General features: G+C 46.7%; 1 protein-coding gene across 1 annotated transcript in view; it reads right to left on the bottom strand.

Annotated features, from left to right (window-relative positions):
• blmh (bleomycin hydrolase) overlaps positions 1 to 20,510 on the bottom strand; it is a 109,787-nt gene that overhangs the window by 35,331 nt on the left and 53,946 nt on the right. Inside the window, exons 7-10 of the mRNA XM_038814308.1 lie at positions 15,161 to 15,316; positions 10,577 to 10,735; positions 7,366 to 7,433; positions 3,513 to 3,630 (exon numbers count right to left, since the gene is read on the bottom strand). Coding sequence (XP_038670236.1) covers positions 3,513 to 3,630; positions 7,366 to 7,433; positions 10,577 to 10,735; positions 15,161 to 15,316 — 501 coding nt within the window. The remainder of the gene's footprint in view (positions 1 to 3,512; positions 3,631 to 7,365; positions 7,434 to 10,576; positions 10,736 to 15,160; positions 15,317 to 20,510) is intronic.

The raw sequence follows: 20,510 nt of genomic DNA, 5'->3' as shown, positions 1-20,510 counted from the left end.
AACTCATTTGCCACAGCACTGAGAAAGCCAGCAGAAAGAGAGGAGGTTCATCTCAGTAATGCAGGCTTGATTTGAGCCCAGGGCCCAGAAATATTAGTGGCTCACTGACTGCGCTACTTAATTGTTCGTGCGAAGTACTTATTTTTGTCTCATCTCATGTGATAAGCTAACAGTGATGTGCCCACTATTAGCACGATCTACTAAATCCACAAGGAGATGTGATTAATGATGATTCTATCTGCAAACATTAAGAAGTTACTGAACAGAGGTTAACATACATAATAATGTAAACAGCTCTGGATTTAGTTTGCAAGTGTTTTATTATAGAAGCCAGGTAGCTGGCTACTGATTAATGATATCTAAATAAATAGCTATTTTCTTTTATTTCAATATATATTTGAGTTGGTCACTTGAGCAGACAATTCAATTTATTGTCTTGAATCCATTTTTCATATTCATAGAGTATCATTATAGAATTATCATAGAATTTACAATGCAGAAAGAGGTCATTCGGCCCATCAAGTCTGCACCGGCTCTTGGAAAGAGCACCCCACCCAAGCTCACGCCCCCATCCCATCCCCGTAACCCAGTCTAACCCTTTTGGACACCAAGGGCAATTTATCATGGTCAATCCACCTAGCCAACTCATCTTTGGCGTGTGGGAGGAAACCGGAGCACCCGGAGGAAGCCCAGACTCTGCAGACAGTGACCCAAGCATGGAATTGGCACAGGAAGGGGCCATTTGGCCCACTGGGTCCATGCTGGATTACATTCCTTTCCTTTCGTCCGATTGACTACATGGGACTTTCTGAATAGTGCAACTGATGGAAGAAAGATTTCATTAAGTTCGCGCTGCTTGCACAAGCATGAGCAAGCAAAGCTCAATTCTTCCTTCAGCACATCAGACCCATGAAAGGCGGTGTAGAATTTCACCATTTAAAAGAGGGACCTGTTTTTAGCCACATAGGAACCATAGATTTCCAAAGGAAATCTGCGGCGGGATTCTCCAGTCTGCCAGCCGCGTTTTCTGGCGTGGCACGCATCCGCCGGCAGCGGGATTCTCCGTCCCCGCAGCCGGCCAATGGGATTTCCCATTGTGGCCACCTCACTCCATTGGGAAACCTACGGCCGTGGGTACACTGCCAACAGACTGCAGGATCCCCACCGATGGAGAATTCCGCTGCTGGTCTCCAGAAGTGTCAAATATAAAAGCATATTTGCAAAGTATTTGCAATGATACCTATTGACGATTACTTCAGAGATGAGGCCTTCATATATGGAATCTCCTTAATCAATCAGGATTTGGTCTGAAGTGTTTTGGCCGTGTTTGTGCATTTAAGTTGTGGCTACTTCAGATGAAGAAAATAAACTGGACTCTACTCTTGTCACAAGAATCAGGAACCAAAAAATTTTTTAAAAACAAAACGAAGCTGTGGAAAGGCATCAGCGTAAACATGCATGACTGCCTCCTTACACCATTGAAAAATTGCCCCTGTTTTTAGCCCTCCATACATAGGAAGGTAGAACCATGCCCCAGGATTGTCCAGCCAGGCCTGCCAGCAGTCACTCACCACCCCGACTTGGAAATATATCGCCGCCCCTTCACTGTCGCTGGGGCAACATCCTGGAACTCCCTCCCTAACAGCACAGTGGGTGTACCTACACCTCAAGAACTGCCGCGGTTCAAAAAGGCAACTCACCACCACCTTCTGAAGGGCAACCAGGGAAGGGCAATAAATGCTGGTTTAACTATCCACGCCCACATCCCGCAAATTAATTTTTCTTGTCCCGCCGATGGCAACCCCTTGCCATGGGTTCCCCAAGGGCAGAGGGTGCGAACAACGATAAACCCCATTTACAGGGCGGGGCCAGAAGATCCCACCTCCGGTCAATGACCGGCTTCCTCCACCACCACAAAACAAACCATGGGGGGCTGCAGAAAATCTGCCCCAGATTGTGTCCTCCCAAAACATGATCCATAGAGGTATCAAATATAAAAGAACTTTTATAGCTTATTTGCAATGATGTCTATAGCTGATTGACTCAGCAAAATATAACAAATTTACTAAATTAGAATTTTAATATGTTAAATTTTTAAATAAATGAGTAAGAAACGCTACTAAAATAGCTATTAGCAACATTTTATATTCAACTTGATTCAAAGGGTAAAAGTGAGATTGATATTTCTTCATTGAATCTGATTTATGAATGGCCTTTGAGGTTTATTGTACACTTATAATTGCATTAGTAACTTAATTGTGTTGACTCACTGGGTCCTTTATCTTAGAAACATCTTTATTTTCTATTTTGCTCGCCCCTCTCCAATTGCCAAGAGTCAGGCTGCATGAGCTTTACATGCACGCTATTTGGCAGTGTATTCTTGTGTCAGCAAGTAATATTAAATATTGTAATAAGGAGCTTACAGTTTCAATAGATTTCTTCATAGTTCATTTTTCTCACCCAAACATTAGCAAAAGGGCATACAAGGCGCAATCAAAACAAAAAGTCACACTATTGACTGCAATGGTATTGAATTCAAATTCAATTGAAGGTTAAAAAAAGGAACAAAAAGTGCAAAATGCAATGATTTGCTGAGGAATTGTGTATACGTTGGTAAAACTTATAAAAACACAGGACACTCAATTGCACGCACACAGACAAACACTCCCCGCCCCCCCGCTTCTTTGAAGCTGAATGTGCACAGGGGCCAGATTTCAAAACCAATGTATTAAAGTTTTGCAGAACAATGTGCACTATTGTGAATGAAATAGTGGCTATACACTGTCGTCACCCCCCCCCCCCCCCCTCGCCCCCCCCTCGCCCCACACCTCACCTCACACGTAACTCTGGTCACCTGTGTAAACAAAGCCGGGGGAAACAGTTAACCATTGAGCGCAAGTTACCTTTTCTGAGCAGCGAACCACGTTCACATGTTTTGGGCATGCCCTAAGCTTAGGGGGTACTGGGAGGGATTTGCGGGCGTCATGTCCCGGGTGCTAAAAACAAGGGTGGCGATGGGTCCAGGGGTGGCAATTTTTGGGGTTTCGGAAGACCCGGGGGTCCAGGGGGAGAAAGAGGCCGATGATTTGGCCTTTGATTCCCTGATAGCCCGGCGACGAATACTATTGGCGTGGAGGGACTCAAAGCCCCCGAAGACTGAGTTGTGGCTTGCGGACATGTCGAGTTTCCTGGGTATGGAAAAAATTAAGTTCGCCTTGAGGGGATCTGTACGGGGGTTCGCCCGGAGGTAGCAACCATTTATTGACTTCTTTGCGGTAGAGTGAGCGTCAGCAGGGGGTGGGGGGGTAGAGTAGAGTAGAGTAGAGGGGATAAAATGGCGGGTAGTACCGGTGGGAGAGGAGCGGGCTTGTGCAGTATGTTACGATTGAAGTATTGAATGTACGTGGATGTTTGCACATTTTTGCCTTTTTTGCTTTCTTTCTGTTGATGTCTGTAACTGTTTACAAAGCCAAAAACTACCTCAATAAAATTGTTTATTAAAAAAAAATTACCTTTTCTGAGAAGCCAGTTAGAACCATAGCGTGAGCCATCAGTGATTCGCCGTACATCAGCCTATCTGCTTTGTCCAAGGTACTCAGCGAAACTCCAAACAACAGCTCCCGGTTAAGGCTGCAACAATTACAAAGCTGTGTGAATGGCTCGTACGTTTTGACTGTTAAAAAACTTTGGCTATCGTTCGGTCTTATTTTTATTATTTGGTTTGCCTTTAGCCTTTGCCATGTGCCTTTGTCCTTAATCTCTGTAACAAGGCACATTTGTGTGCCCATGCAAAAAGAAATAAGAACTATTTGCCTAGGCTGTTTGCTAGCAGGCAGGAGTGTTAGTCCACACTAGTTCTTGCATCAATGATCAAAATTTTTTAATATAAACTTTTCTGTTGCAGGATGTACATGAGGGCAGAGTACCATTAACCTGGTATATTCGTCACAGAAACAAATCTTATGCCTGCGTATTATTTCAGAAAAATAATACTAATCATAACGTTGAAATTAGAAACTGCACCTTTATACTAAAACCACTCTGATGCTTTTAAATTGCTACTGGGATATACAGTACCACTGCAAATTATATAGTCCATATTTTCCTTGCCGCTACTGATAGAATCATTGAGTTTACAGTGCAGAAGGAGGCCATTCGGCCCATTGAGTCTGCACTGGCCCTTGGAAAGAGCACCCGACCTAAGCCCACACCTCCACCCTATCCCCGTAACTCAGTAACCCCACCTAACCTTTTGGACACCAAGGGCAAGGTGGCCAATCCACCTAACCTGCACATCTTTGGACTGTGGGAGGAAACCAGAACACCCAGAGGAAACCCACGCAGACACGAGGAGAACGTGCAGACTCCGCACAGGCAGTGACCCAAGCTGGGAATCGAACCTGGGACCCTGGAGGTATGAAGCAACTGTGCTAACCACTGTGCTACCGTGTGGCATTCTGAATGAATACTTCCAATAACAAGTCCTTGATTATTACTTCCTGATACTTACAGCAGTAATGATGTGGAGATGCTGGCGTTGGACTGGGTCTTACAACACCAGGTTAAAGTCCAAAAGGTTCGTTTCAAACACGAACTTTCGGTGAGGTGAGGAAGGAGCTGCGCTCCGAAAGCTCGTGTTTGAAACAAACCTGCTGGACTTTAACCTGGTGTTGTAAGACTTCTTACTGCAGTAAGTCATCTCTTGGTCCATGTGGGCAACTGAATTTCAAATATTCCTTCCTATGATCAGGGCACTTCTGTAAATTCCTCTGCTCCCAGGAAGTTGCCTTTCTTAAAGCAAGCAGTGGTTTTGAGTGCATACCACGGTGGGATTTCAGTCACTCAATTTACCAGTTAAGGTATAGTGTCTATACGTGTGTACTTTACAATCGATCAGCGCCAACTCATTTATTCAGCTGTTAACCCTGCCTATACCTAACCACTCATGGCAACTACGCATCTACTTAACAGCTTCTGATTGATTCAGTTGAGTGTAAAAGTACACTATCTTAAAGTGCAGCTTTGTCAGCACTGGAGTGCGGCTTTGGACTGCAGTAGAGTGCTTAAGTTGGAGTCTGGCGACTGAGGGAATTTAAAGGTTAAATTAAGGGTTAATTAAGTCTAGTCTTTCTTTAATTGGGCAATGAACTAAAAATTGATGTTTGGGTTGGAAAAAGGTATGCTTTAGTCAAACTTCAAAACAGGACTTATTCAAGTTCGGATTGCAGCTGCAACTAGTTAGATAACTGGCTCAAACAGGTTTCCAGAGGTTAGATTCAGTTGACTACAAAATGAGGCTTACAAAAAATCAGTTGACTACAAAATTAACGTGCTGGTCTGCATTGGAGTGCAGCTTTGGACTGCAGTAGAATATTCAAATTGGAGTTTGGTGACTGAGGGAGTTTGGTGAGAGGGCCTTTTCTCCCTCTCCTCAGAAAGAAGAGGGCCAGCCTTGCTAAGTAGGGCTTGGTGAGTATTTCTATTGTCCTTAACATACCCTAAATGAGATGAAGTAAAGGGAAAAAAATTAAGGGCAAGTCATGGGAGGGCAGCTCGGTTGTGTGGAATGCTCCTCTTGTGAGATGTGGGAAGTCAGGGACACTCTATGTCCAGGGTGACCACGTGTGCAGAAAATGTCTAAAGCTGCAGCTACGCAAAACCTGCACTTCAGAGTTGGAGCTGCAACTGAAGTCACTGTGCACCATCTGCAAGGGTGAGAGTTTGATGGACGGCATGTAGAGTAAAGTGGTCACACTGCAGGTAAAGTGCCAGGCATAATGGAAATGGAGATTACTACAGAGAGTAAAAGCAAGAGGCAGGTAGGAGAGAGGCAGGTATGTTGCCTCCCTGGTGCCAGGGTTAGAGATGTTAGAGATGTAGAGGGGCTGGTTTAGCTCACTGAGCTAAATCGCTGGCTTTTAAAGCAGACCAAGCAGGCCAGCAACATGGTTCGATTCCCGTACCAGCCTCCCCGGACAGGCGGCGGAATGTGGCGACTAGGGGCTTTTCACAGTAACTTCACTGAAGCCTACTCGTGACAATAAGCGATTTTCATTTTTACATTTTCAGATGTCAATGAGTAGCTATGGGACATTCTGAAGGGTGAGGATCGACAACTAGAGGTTGTGGTCCAACAAAATAGGCAAGAGGGGAGGGGGTGAGGTCTTGAAAGCTGAATATAGGGAGCTAGGAAATTATTAAGAAGCAGGAACTCAAAGCAAGTATTCCCTGTGCCACGTGCTAGTGAGTGCAGGAAAAGGAGAGTAGAGTAGACCAGATGGATATGTGGCTGGACAGATGGTGCAGCAGGTTCGGAGGCCTGAGTGGCCTACGCCTGCTCCTATTTTCTATGTTTCTGGAGCTGAGTGAACACAACAACACATTTTAGTCTTAAAATCAGCGCTTTAAAAAAAAATTTTTTTTGGTAAACATTGCTGCACCTGGGGGAAACTGTGAAACCGTCATTTGACTGGGGTCTAAGAAATGTGAAAAGTGCATGCCGAAATACTTACATCGAGAAAATAATTTCATAACATTGATAAGAAACAAACCAAGATCCTGTCTGATCAGAAAGAATTGGTATTCTAATTAAATCCTCTCTTTTTTTTTGTTTCTTCTAAAATTTCAACTAATCGTTCCATTGTTTAGGATAGAAGTAACTCAGGACTTCATAAAGAAGTCTGGCCCTGATACTAAAACAGAGCGGGGGGGGGGGGGGGGGGGGGGGCGCATTGAATTGCTTGTGCTGAATCTGGAAGAAACTGTAGAGGGTTGGCATATCAAATTTCAACATGACTGCCTAATTATAATTTTACTTACAGGGTTTTGCGTCCCAAGGATGTGTTACTGCAAGGTATTGTCACGAGAGGGAGGGCATAATTTCCCCAGGCAATGGGGGAATGGACCAGTTTGTTCAGTTGGCTAGATGGTTAGCTGTACCATGAGGGTCAGTGAACAGTCCTTTGAGGGCAGGAGGGTGGGGGGGGGGGGGCTCAAGAACTCCATTATCCACGGTCTTTGGGTACATAGCTACCTTGCCACAGAACAGGGATAATTGAATCTGAACAACTGGAATTTATTGGGACACTGAACACTGAACACTTTAGGTTTGTTTATCATTCCGAATTTCATCTTACAAATTTCATAATTTCCAGCAAAATCGCGTTTCCCTTGACTGTGTAAATGAATGTATTTCGAAAGCTCTGATGGTCAATGAAGCACATGTGGAATTAGGACAACTGAAATGGGCATGTGTTAAGTGGGGCTATTATCGAGACAAAAAATATCTTCCAACGTTTTGCAATGGTTTCTACTATTTTTAATCTCTACAGCACAACTTTATTTGTTTCGTGGTTAGATACTTACATTTTGGGATCATTAATCCCCAGCTTGCTGCAAAATCCCTTTTCAACATCGCATCCAAACCAGACTGCCTAAATATTAAGTTAAGAACATTAGAAAGAAAGGTGGAAATTGTATTGTTATTGCACTGGTCACAGCCGCGAGTTGGCCCAAAATGCAATTGCAGCCAATGAGCTGCTTTTGAACTATTGTCAGTACTGTAATGTAGGAAACATGGCAGTCAGTTTCCGCACCCCAAGCTCTAACAAACAGCAATAAATAATCATTTAGATCATCTGTTTTAATGGTGCTGGATGAGGGAATAAATACTGACTATGGCACAGGGAGAACTCCCCTGCTTGTCTTTATAGTAGTATCACCGGGTCTGGTTCTGAAACCTGGGGTTTAACCTGCAAGATAATGTACCGCTCCCTCAGTGCTGCACTGATGTGTCAGCCCAGACTTTGTGCTCAAGTCTCTGGAGCAAGACTTCAATCTGCCATCTTCTGGCTCAAAGACACAGTCCCACCATTGATTCCCAGGCTGACGACACCTATTAGTATTTCGAGAGATCCATTACTCATCTGCCATGTAAATAAAAGTGTTGCGTTTGGTTGGCATTAGGTCATGGTGTTAGCAGAGACGGGCATTATCTCTCAATGTTATCAGGACCCTGCGCCAGAGCCTTTACCCACAGGAGAGCCAGTATAGGGTTTAGTTTGCATGACAGAAATTGTGGTCAGAGGCGGGGCCAGAACAGAAGCTGCCGCTTTAGGTTGGCGCACCTGCAAACAACTGAGCTTGGACTGGGAGAGTGCCTGTCCGGGAACAGCATGTGCCAGCACCCAGAGAATGACCGGCAAGAAAGATAATAAAGCGATCAAACATATACTGTAGTATAGAGTGGAGCTGGATTGGATGTGGCATGTCAGGTCCCACAGGTGTTCACAGACTGTGAACACAAGGTGAAAGAACATGGAATCAAAGAAACTTCCTATCATTGTGTTATTTAAGAAAAAAAGACACTGCAATCCCATTGTAGTCATCAAGAAGAAGCAGCACAGAAATAGAAAGCCCCTTTTGTCATTAGTCAGCAAATCTCATTAACTTGAAACAATTTCAAAGCAATGTTCTAACAAAACCTGAATGTGGTCTTATTACGAGTATGGAGGTGGTTTGGGAGTAGCTTTTCTGGAAGACAGAATGGTTGCGAATGTTTTTAATCTCACAGAGCCATCTTCTGGTCCAGGAGGTGACTCCAAATGCAGGAGGGGAAGGAAAGCCCATAGGGGCTGGTTTAGCTCACTGGGCTAAATCGCTGGCTTTTAAAGCAGACCAAGCAGGCCAGCGGCACGATTCGATTCCCGTACCAGCCTCCCCTGACAGGCGCCGGCATGTGGCGACTAGGGGCTTTTCACAGTAACTTCATTGAAGCCTACTCGTGACAATAAAGCGATTTTCATTTTCATTTTCAAATGTTGGGACTGAGGTTACTCTCTTTGTAAACATTCAGTCATGTGACGTCTGCATCGCTGGCTGGACCAGCATTTTATTGCCCAACCCACATTGCCCCTGAGAAGGTAAGCGGAGAGCTGCCTGCTTGGACCGCAGCTGTCCATCCACCGTAAGTACAGCCGCAGTGCAGTTTGGGAGGGAGATACAAGATTTTTGATGCAGTGATTAGTGAAGAAATGGTGGCTTAGTTCCAAGTCAGGATGGTGTGTGTCTACGAGGGGAACTTGGTGTTCCCACGCATCTGCTGCCGTCTAGGCTGCAGGTTTGGAAGGTGTTGTCAGGAGCACTGGAGCATGTTGTAGATTGTGCACACTGTTTCCGCTGTGCCAGTGGCGCAGTGAATGAATGTTGAAGGTGGTGCCTGGGGGCTGCTTTGTCCCGGATTGTGTAGAGCTCCTTGACTGTTGTTGGACCTGCACTCAGCCATGCAGGAGCTGAGAGTTACTCTCTGCAGAGTTCGGGATTTGTCCTATTTCTTGTGCACAGACATACCTGGGCAATTTCAATTTTCCACATTTGACGGGTAGATGCCAATGTTACAGCTGTACAGGAACAGCTTGGCTAGGGGTGCCGTTATTTCTGGAGCACGTCTTCAGCCAGAATACCGTCAGGGCCCGTAGCCTTTACTGTATCCAATATTTCTTGATTTCATGTGAAATTTGAATTCAATAAAAATCTGAAATTAAAAATCTAAAGGTGACAATGAAACCATTGTCAATTGTCATAAAAACCTATCTGGTGCATAAATGTCCTTTAGAAGGAAACCTGTCGTCCTTACCCCGTCTGGCCTACATGTGACTCCAGATCCACAGCAATGTGGTTGACTCTTAAATGCCCTTGGGGATGGGCAAGAAATGCTGTGGAAATATGGTTTCCCAGGTCTCTGCTCATGCCTTCTAGATAACCGAATCATTGAAAGATATAGTGCAATACATTAAATAACGGAGGCACATTAACCTGAATTTTTTCCCCCTGGGCCATTAAACAACACCTCCTTATAACCAACGTTTAGAAACACTCTGGGCACGATTCTCCGCTCCCACGCCGGGTGGGAGAATCACGGGAGGGCCGCTCTGGCACCCCCCGCGATTCTCTCTTCCCCCCCCCCCCCCCCACAAAATGGCGACCCGCCATTCTCCGGCCTGGATGGGCCGAGCAGACTGCCGTTCCCGACCTGTTCATGCCGGCAGCAACCACACCTGGTCGCTGCCGGCGTGAAAACAGCGCAAAAGGTGAGTATGGGGCCTGTGGGGGGCGGAGAGGGGAGCGAGCACCACGGCCGTGCTCGGGAGGGGACTGGCCCGCGATCGGTGCCCACCGATCGTCGGGCCGGCGTCTCCAAGAGACGCACTCTTTCCCCTCCGCCGCCCCGCAAGATCAAGCCGCCAAGTCTTGCGGGGCAGCGGAGGGGAAGACGGCAACCTGCGCATGCACGGCTGACGTCATTAGGCGCTGCCGGCCGCGTCATTCTCGGCACGCTGCCTTGACGCCAGCGTCAAGGCCCAGCAGCCGAGATTTACGGAACGCCGCTCCTAGCCCCCCCGGGGGGGGGGGGAGGAGAGAACACGCGGAGAATTCCACCCTCTGACTTTGTAAAGGTTTGCAGGTCAAGTACCTGCTCTTTGCCCTTCCACAAGTGGGTTGCATTGTACTTTGGAGCAAAAAAGTTTTAATTTTACGACAAACTGATTATCGAGGTTAAGTGTTAGAATGTGCAAACCTCTCCAGACTTGATGGAAGCAGCAGCCAAACGCTTTAACTCCAGAATGGGCTGGTTGATGTATAAAGTGTTTTTCGTATTTATCATGTTATTTAGGAAATCGACCGTGTACAGCTTGTCAAATGGGTTGAAAGTTCTCGGATCATTAACCAGGCACACCTACAAAACATGGAGGAAAAAAAACAGCACATTGGTCGGAAATAAACAAAGTATGTGATCACCCAAATCTAATTAATTGAGCACAGCTACGATCTCATCTGGAACATAGAACATACAGTGCAGAAGGAGGCCATTCAGCCCATCGAGTCTGCACCGACCCACTTAAGCCCTCGCTTACACCCTATCCCTGTAACCCAATAACCCCTCCTAACCCTTTTGGACACTAAGGGCAATTTATCATGGACAATCCACCTAACCTGCACGTCTTTGGATTGCGGGAGGAGCACACGGAGGAAACCCACGCAGAGACGGGGAGAACGTGCAGAATCAGCACAGACAGTGACCCAACGGGGAATTGAACCTGGGACCCTGGCGCTGTGAAGCCATCTGTCCCATCTCAAGCGTAAACTGCATCTTTAAATCAGTTTTTTTATGCTTGCTATCATTAGCACTATTAAACGTGGACTATTTTCTGGGGTTAGCCTAATTGGCATCATGGCGCTTTAGGCAACGTTGAATGCCTCTCTGGTACACGATGCCTTTCAATCTTTTCTGTAAGTGTTTTCATTTTTATTTCCATCGGTGCATAAGGTATACTCAAGGATTGGCTTCTTAGTGACGGCTAAAACTTTGCTCTCTGGGGTAAGTGGGGACCGTGTATTCGCCGGTGGTTATTTCAAACCATGCGCCACTTTGGTGGATTTGAATTTGGAGGCGAGTCGGCTGCAGGGTACAGGTTCTGGTTGGATGTGGCTTTGTTTGCTGACCTTGGGTGCTGTGTTAAGATGTCTAGGGTCAAAGGGGATTACGTGGCATGGAACAAAAGCAGGGAGGTTTTGCCCTCTACGTTGTGGGAAGCGGTGATCAGGGGGGAGGCCGTTTCATGCAAGGCTCGTATGGATAGGGAGGCAAGGCAGAAGTGTCAGGAGTTGGTGGATGAGATTTGTGGTGATGAACGGGGAGTATGAAAATGATCCTACGCCAGGGCTCTGGGCGCGCAGGAAGAAGCTGCAAATGAAATTTGATCTGTTGTCCACGGACCGGGTGGTTTGTCAGCTGCGGCGGGTAAAGGGGGCGGTGTATGAGTGCATGGTGGCCAGTCACCTTTTCGCTCATCAGCTAAGATGGCAAGAAGCAGCTAGGGAGATAGTGCAGGGGTGTCTGCCACAGATTAATGGGGTGCTCTGCTACTTCTACGAGGGGCTTTATAAGTCGGAGCCACTGGAGGACAAGCAGGGAGGGGGTTGGAGTTTTCTCAGGTAGTGGAGGAGTTGCAGGAAGATTTGGAGGCACTGATGGGGTTGGACGAGGTGTGCATTGCTTAGGGGAAGATGTAGTCAAGGAAGGAACCGGGCCAGATGGATTCCCGGTAGAATTTTGTTGACCCCATTGTTGCTGGAGATGTGGAAGGACTCACTGTCAGGGGGTACCCTTCCGGAGATGTTGGGCAGGCTTCTATCTCCTCCTTTTAAAGAAGGATAAGGATCCGACGGTGTTTGGGTCGTATTGGCCAATTTCTCCGCTTAATGTGAATGCAAAACTTCTTGCTAAGGTTTTGGCGTGAAGGTTGGAGCGGTGCCTCCCGGAGGTTGTGGGAGGACCAGACAGGCTTTATAAAGAGCAGGAAGCTGTTGTCTAATGTGAGACAGCTACTCAATGTGGTTCTGCACTGGCAGCGGGTCCAGAGCCAGAGATAATTATGTAATTGGACGCAGAGATGGCCTTCGCTAGGGATGAACGGAGACACTGGTTTACAGTTCTGGGGACGTTTGGGACTGGGTTTGTGCCGTAGGTGCGGTTGTTGTACGAGGCACCATTGGCCAGTTTGTGAACTAACAACATGAACTCGGGGTCCTTTAGGTTGTAGATGGGGAACGAGGCAAGGTTTCCTATCTCCCCATTGTTATTCGCAATGGCGATTGAGCCATTAGCAGATGTTTTGAGTGCCTCGGGCAAGTGGAGAGAGATTGTGGGGTGAGGAGGGGGAATCTATGTTGTATCTAAGGGACCCGGAGTTGGTGATGGGTGATATTATGGGGATATTGGAGAGGTTTGGTTCATTTTCGGGGTATAAGTTAAATGTTGCGAAAAGTGCGTTTTGTTTGTGGTTGGCCCCATGAGGGCGGACCTGCGGTGAGGGGTCGCCCATTTGGTGCACTGGAACTAGCTTTCGCTATCTGGGGTTTCATGTGACACTGGACTGGACTGGGCACGGCTTCACAAACTGAACTTTATTAGCTTGGCTCACGGTAGCATGGTGGTTAGCATCAATGCTTCACAGCTCCAGTGGTCCCAGGTTCGATTCCCGGCTGGGTCACTGTCTGTGTGGCGTCTGCACGTCCTCCCCGTGTGTGCGTGGGTTTCCTCCGGGTGCTCCGGTTTCCTCCCACAGTCCAAAGATGTGCGGGTTAGGTGGATTGGCCATGCTAAATTGCCCGTAGTGTAAGGTTAATGGGGGGATTGTTGGGTTACGGGTATACGGGTTACGTGGGTTTAAGTAGGGTGATCACTGCTCGGCACAACATCGAGGGCCGAAGGGCCTGTTCTGTGCTGTACTGTTCTATGTTCTAGTATGGTGAGGGCGGATTTGCAGGGATGGGACAGCCTTCCCTTGTCTCTGGGTGCAGGCGATTAAGACGAATATCTTGCCACGATTCGTGTTCTTGTTTCAGTGCCTTCCGGTCTTTCTGCTTGAAGCGTTCCTTCGTGGTCAGGAGCAGCTCATAACTGGGTTCATGAGGGCGACCGTCTCGGATTCGGAGAGGAGTCTTGCATAGGGAGTGGTGGGGTGGGGGTGGTGGGGGGGGGGGGTGCGGTGGCTGGCACTGCCGAACTTGTTGGTGGGCAGCCAATGCAGAGAAGGTGTTGGGTTGGTTTGGGATGTTGTCTGGATACGAATGGAGTCAGGGTACTGTCAGGGGTCGTGTCTGGAGGAATTGGTGACGGCTACTCTGTTGTTCACTCCAGTGAAGTATTTGTCAAAGCTGGTGGTCATCTCCATGCTAAAGATGTGGCGGCAGCTTCGCCACCATTTCAAGCTGGGGGGGGGTCCCCCCATCTGTGGGAACCATTTGTTCCAGCCAGTGAAAATTGGTACACTTTTGGGGGGGTGGAAAAGTAAGGTGCTGGAGCGGGTAAAGGACTTATATTTAGAAGTTCGATTTGCTGACTGGGAGGAGTTGAGGGAGAAGGTTGCCTTGGTGGAATGGATATCTTCAGGTACGTGATTGCATCCGGCGAGCGTTCCCGACATTCCCAGTGGCGCTGCGGTCCACTTTGCTGGAGGGAATTGTTTCTTGTGTGGGGTTGGAGGAGGGAAGCACATCTGGGATATGCTGACAGGTCATGTGGGAAGAATGGGTATCGGCGGAGGAGTTGGAGGTGAAGACAAGATGGGAGGGGTTGGTGTGTGGAGTGAGTCTCTCCGCAGGGTAAATGCCACATCATGCTGAGCAGGGTTAAGTTTGATTCAGCTCAAGCTGGTGTTCAGAGCGCATCTCACCAAGGCCAGAATGAGCTGTTTTAATGAGGGGATTGAGGAAAGGTGTGAGCGGTGTTTGAGGAGGCCTACAAACCATACACATATGTTCTGGTCTTGCCCTGACTTGGTGAGTTTTTGGGGGCCTTTTTTAAACACCATATCGGCAATTTTAAATGTGGATTTGGAACCCTGCCCATTGGTCAGGATATTTGGGATGTCGGACAAGCTAAACGGAGGACAGGGGTGATGGCGGACTCTTTGGCTTTTGCCCGGGGGTGGATCCTGCTGAGTTGCAGACAGGCGGCATCACCCAGTGCTGCAGCATGGCTGGGTGACCTGATGGAGTTTTTTCCTCTCGAGGGTTAAGTTCACGATGAGGGGAGCGGTTGATGGATTCTATGACAGATGGCGTCCCTTTTTATTGCATTTCAAGGATCTGGTCACTGTTAGTGGGGGTGAGTTCTATTGAGGAGGGGCAGTAAGGGTTGGGGATGGTTGGTTATACATGGTTTGTAATTTTGATTGTTATTTTGTATGAAATATTTTTATTTTGTATGAAATGTTAAAAAACTAATAGAAATTGTCATGCCATATCCCTAGTCGCTTACCTCTGGAAAACTGATATGTCTTAAAATGATTTTACTTCTGGTCAAATCCTACAGAAAGAAGCTAGAGAAATACATGAGGGAGGAAGGCACAGATTGATATTATGATAGAATTGGATGAAGAAGAATGGTAGACAGCTCAAGTGGAGCATAAACACCAGCTTAGATCAGTTAGACCAAATGGCCCGTTTTTGCGCTGTGAAGTCCATGGCTCACAGATCATTGGTTCAAGAAAAGACTTGGCGTTGGGCTGTCAAACAGGAGACGTTTTGTCAAAGTAACACCTTTAGCGGCAAGGACATCATGGGGGTGACAACTCCACAAAGTAATTCCTCCTACCTTGTCTTCCATATTGTAAAATGGCTTCACATGTTTTCTGTAAAATTGAAGAGGTGTCAGTGGCCCAATCTTCTTGTAATTCTTTTCTTTATCTCGGAATTCCCAGGTGAAAGTTTCCGGAGGGGTGCCCAGACAAATATTAACGATTCTGAAGACCTGAAAAAGACATCCAACACCACTTCATTAGCAGGTAATGAAATCTCAAGCAACCTCCTAAAACAGGAGGAAAATATTATTTTATTTTGGGAGGAAATCCGGCAACAACATGGGCGAAGTCAGTTTGCAGAATGTGTAAGGATCCATCCGTGGAGCTTAATGTGGAAAAATGTGAAATTATCCATTTTGGTGTGAAGAATTTAAAAAATAAGCATATTATCCAAATGGTGAGATATTGCAGAGATCTGGAATGTGGAGGGATCTGGGAGTAGAGAGGTTCTGCTTCAGTGCTACAGGGCATTGATGAGCCCACATCTGGAGTACTGTGCACTGTATTGGTCTCCTTATTTAAGGAAGGATATAAATACATTGGAAGCAGTTCAGAGAATGTTTACCAGATTAATATTTGGAATGGGAGGGTTGTCTTATGAGGAAAGGTTGGCGAGGCTAGGCTTGTATCCACGGGAGTTTAGCGGAGCAAGAGTTGACTTGACTGATTAACAGAAAATCCTGAGGGATCTTGACAGGATGGATGCAGAGAGGATGTTTCCTCTTCTGAGAGAATCCTGAGCTGGGGTGACTGGTTACAAATGAGGGATCACCCGTTCAAGACAGAAATTAGAACTTTCTTTCTCCCAGAGGGTTGTGAGTCTCTGGAACTCTCTTCCTGAAAAGGCGGTGGAAGCAGAGTCTGTGAATATTTTTAAGGCAGAGCTTGAAAGATTCTTGATATTGGGTGAAAGGTTATTTGGGGCAGGTGTTGAAGTTACAATCAGATCAGCCATGATCTTAGTGAAGGGCGGGGCAGGTTCAAGGGGCCGAGTGGCCTACTTCTAATTCGTACGCATCACAAATCGGGTTGTTTAAATATTCAAACTATAAGCCAGTGGAAGTACCTAAAAATGCTTCCCCGGTGCAATCTTCTGCGGACATTTTGTCATGGTATTCATCGTTTTTAGAGGGTCAGCCGAGAACTTCCTACCTACCTATCATCACAGGATCACCGCCAATCAACACCGCAGCTGTTCACTGACAACTAGTGGCCAGGTTCCTCTGCACCAATACACACACACATGTTGCCCCTAGCTCTCTACCCCTCTCCCCAGCAATCCTGAGAGTCTGAATAAATACGGCTTTCAGCTCTATAAAGTGTATGACCATACACAGATGCAGATGTAACCTGTGGCCACAAGCAGATTGAAGCTGAAGAAACAGTCAAACCAGTATCACCTGCCGTTGACACATATTGGAGGCTATGAAAGAATTGGAGGCTATGAAAGAATAAGCCTCGGGCTAAACATTTGGAAGACAAAAGGACCTCTACCAGATTGCTCCGCTCCTGCCGTGAAACACTGCCCACCTGCTCCACCACCAAACCTCCCCACCCCCAACATCAAGGTCCTCCATGAACCATTGGACAACATGGATCATTTCTCATGCCCTGGCAGCCACCTGTCAGCGAGGGAAAATACCACGGGTGAAACTCAACATCGCCTTCAGCGTGCCAATGACAGAGACTGGAATCTTGGCACCAAACCCATGATGTACAAGGCTGCAGTCCTACCTGCCTGCCTGTATGCATCAGAGATACTTGACAACATGCAGCAGACACCTTAAAACACTGGGGAAGGATCAGTGAAGTTGCTGAAAAATCCTATAGGTGGTCCAATATCAGTTTCCTCTCTCAGACCAACATCCCCAGTATCGAGGCACTGGCTTTGGTTAATCAGCCATGTTGGGTGTGCCGGAGTCCACATGCCTGACACAAGAATCCCAAAGCAAGCTCTCGGCTCTGAACTTGGCCACAGCAAGCAGTTACCAGGAGGGCAGAGGAAACCTTTCAGTGACGTCCTCAAAACCTCCCAGAGAAAACTGCAACATCCCCACATTCGTGAATGTCCAAACTGGAGCAGAAGCGTCGGTGAATGTGCCAACCATTTCAAACATCTCAGACAGGCCCCGGTGGAGGCCAAGCGCAAACAGCCCCAAGGAGTGTACCGAAATCCGAGCACCCCACCCACCTCATTAAACACTAGCTGCGTCACCAGTGGCAGAGTGCGCGGATCCAGCACTGGGCACCTCGGGGACTCACAACCCCGGAGTTGGAAGAAAGTCCCCCTCAATCCAGAAGGAACTGCACAAAAATGCTTCAGTGAGAATACCACCTTCAAGCACGGTAGCACAAGTTGGGCAGCACAAGTGGATAGCACTGTGGCTTCACAGCGCCAGAGTCCCAGGTTCGATTCCCGGCTTGGGTCACTGTCTGTGCGGAGTCTGCACGTTCTCCCCGTGTCTGCGTGGGTTTCCTCCGGGTGCTTTGAATTCCTCCCACAGTCCAAAGACGTGCAGGTTAGGCGGATTGGCCATGATAAATTGCCCTTAGTGACTAAACAAGTTAGGCATGGTTATTGGGTTATGGTGATAGGGTGGAAGTGAGGGCCTAAGTGCGTCGGTGCAGACTCGATAAGCCTAATGGCCTCCTTCTGCACTGTATGTTCTATGCTCTAAGTAAAGATGAGAATGGAATTCAATTTAGCCAGTTGTGCACATATTCAGAGCGCAAAAAATTCAATAAAAATTGGAAAATAAAAGCAACATGCTGCAAAAAATAAAAATATAAATTCAACAAGAATCTATTTTGGAGTTTTTGTTACGGCAGTTTTGAAGTGTTACCAGTGACCCTGGTTTTCTCACACCAGTTTCTACAGCAACATTAGATGGTAATTTGCACGTATGTAATTGAGTTTAAAAAGTCACTTAAACATTATAGTTTAGGCCCTCTATTCTTCCCAACGTTGGAAAAGAATCGGTGTCTACCAGTAATGTGAAACTGCACTGTACAAGCAGGCAGCTTGCTGGACAAAAAAGTCACCATTGCTGCCATGTTTATGTTACACCAGTGACGACACACCGACACCCCTTCATTGGTTACAAAGTACTTTGGGAGAACTCAGGGACTCTAAGCAGCAGTGTCAATGCAAATTATTTATGTCAAAAGGGAGCAAGTTTCTGAGAGAACATTTCCAATTCTGGTAGCTGGAAATTTGTGCGGCTATGGACTGAACAAAGAACAATTACAGCACAGGAACAGGCCCTTCAACCCCCCCAAGCCTGTGCCGATTCAGATCCTCTATCTAAAAGTGTTGCCTATTTTCTAAGGGTCTGTATCCCTCGGCTCCCTGCCCATTCATGTATCTGTCTAGATACATCTTATATTACACTATCGTGCCTGCCTCTACTACGTCCGCTGGCATAGCGTTCCAGGCACCCACCACGCTCTGCGTAAAGAACTTTCCACGCATATCTCCCTTAAACTTTTCCCCTCTCACCTTGAACTCGTGACCCCTAGTAATTGAGTCCCCCCACTCTGGGGGAAAAAGCTTCTTGCTATCCACCCTGTCTATACCTCTCATGATTTTGTAGACCTCAATGAGGTCCCCCCTCAACCTCCGTCTTTCTAATGAAAATAATTCTAATCTACTCAGCCTCACTTCATAGCTAGCGCCCTCCACACCAGCCAACATCCTGGTGAACCTCCTCTGCACCTTCTCCAAAGCATCCACATCCTTTTGGTAATGTGGCAACCAGAACTGTACGTAGTATTCCAAATGTGTCCGAACCAAAGTCTTACACAACTGTAACATGACCTGCCAACTCTTGTACTCAATACCCCTTCCGCTGAAGGAAAGGAAAGCTAAAGGCTGAGAATTTTTTGCTTTGTTAGCGAGCGGAGAGGAATTTTGCATGGGATTTCTTTCTCAAATTATATATTTTTTAAAACTTTGCCTCAAGATCAATGATGTGTGAGGTTAGGCTGCTTTGATGGTTGATAATACATTCAAATCTCTTCTCCCATAGGCTCGGTTGTAATTTGAATTAAATTTACCATAATTCCCATAGAATTATATTGTATTCAATGTGACATCCAACTGCAAGGCTGCAGAAGAAATACAGAGCGGGATCCCTGGGCCTGCGTTTTGTGCTGTGGTGTCAGAAACGTCCTGCCATTGGCCAGTGGCAGGAGCTTCTGATCCCGCCGCTGTCGATGGGATTTCCTGTTATTTGCACCCATCGCCACCTGGGAACCCGTGACAGGTTGATCGCCATCAGCAGGACCGGAAAATCCCGCCCGTACGGTCGATTTTCCAGATTACAGCCAAGTGTAAACTTAGTGCAGATTTCAATGAAAAAATGAAATGAAATGAACTTGCAAGTGCTGGTGTTTCCCATGTATCTGTGGCCCTTATCCTTCTAGGTGACAGAGGCCACAGGTTTGGAAGATGCTGTTGAAGGATGCTTGGTGAGTTACTGCAGTGTGTTTTGTAGATGGCACAGACTGCTGCCAATGTGCATTGGTGGTGGAGGGTGTGAATGTTTGTGGATGGGGTGCCAATCAAGCCGGCTGCTTTGTCCTGGATGGTGTCAAGCTTCTTAAGTGTTGTTGGAGCTGCACTCCAAGTGGTGGGTATTCCATATTTCTGACCTGTGCCTTGTAGATGGTGGGCAGGCCTTGGCGATCAGGAGCTCCGAGCTGCTCATGTAGCCACAGTATTTATATGGCTAGTCCAGTTCCGTTTCTGGTCAATGGTAACCCCTAAGGATACTGGTAGTGGGGGATTTAGTGATGGAAATGTTATTGAATGTCAAGGGGAGATGATTAGATTTTGTCTTGTTCGAGATGGTCATTGCCTGGCACTTGTGTGGCAGAAACATTGCTTGCCACTTGTCAGCCTAAGCCTAGATACGGACTGCTTCAGGCGCCCATGGTGCTGAACATTGTGCAGTCATCACGAACATCCCCACTTCTGACCTTCTGATCGAGGGAAGGTCATTGATGAAGCGGCTGAAGATGGTTGGACCTAGGACATGAATTCAATCTCAGGAATGGAAAGTAGCTTTCTAGTGACAACGTTTCTTAAATATATCTATAACAAAGTGAATAGTATTGTAGTAGACCCACTGGTACTTCTTTTCTAATCTCCTGCGATAGGCCTAATTATAGAACAATTATCTTTAACATTTTAAGACTAATAAGGAGCAGACAGTTCTTTACTATGTATTTAACTGTTTTATACAGGAAATTGTTGCCAAGGTTGCTTTACTATATCAGTCTTCAGCCCAGTCCACTGGTGATTCTGTAAGACATGGCAAATTACAAGTAATAAAAATAATCCCCTTACAGGAAGTTGCAATT

Source organism: Scyliorhinus canicula, chromosome 12 (assembly GCF_902713615.1).
Source record: "Scyliorhinus canicula chromosome 12, sScyCan1.1, whole genome shotgun sequence".
Classification (NCBI taxonomy): Eukaryota; Metazoa; Chordata; class Chondrichthyes; order Carcharhiniformes; family Scyliorhinidae; genus Scyliorhinus; species Scyliorhinus canicula.
Note: the sequence above shows the minus strand (reverse complement) of the source record. Positions and strands in the feature narration are given on the sequence as shown.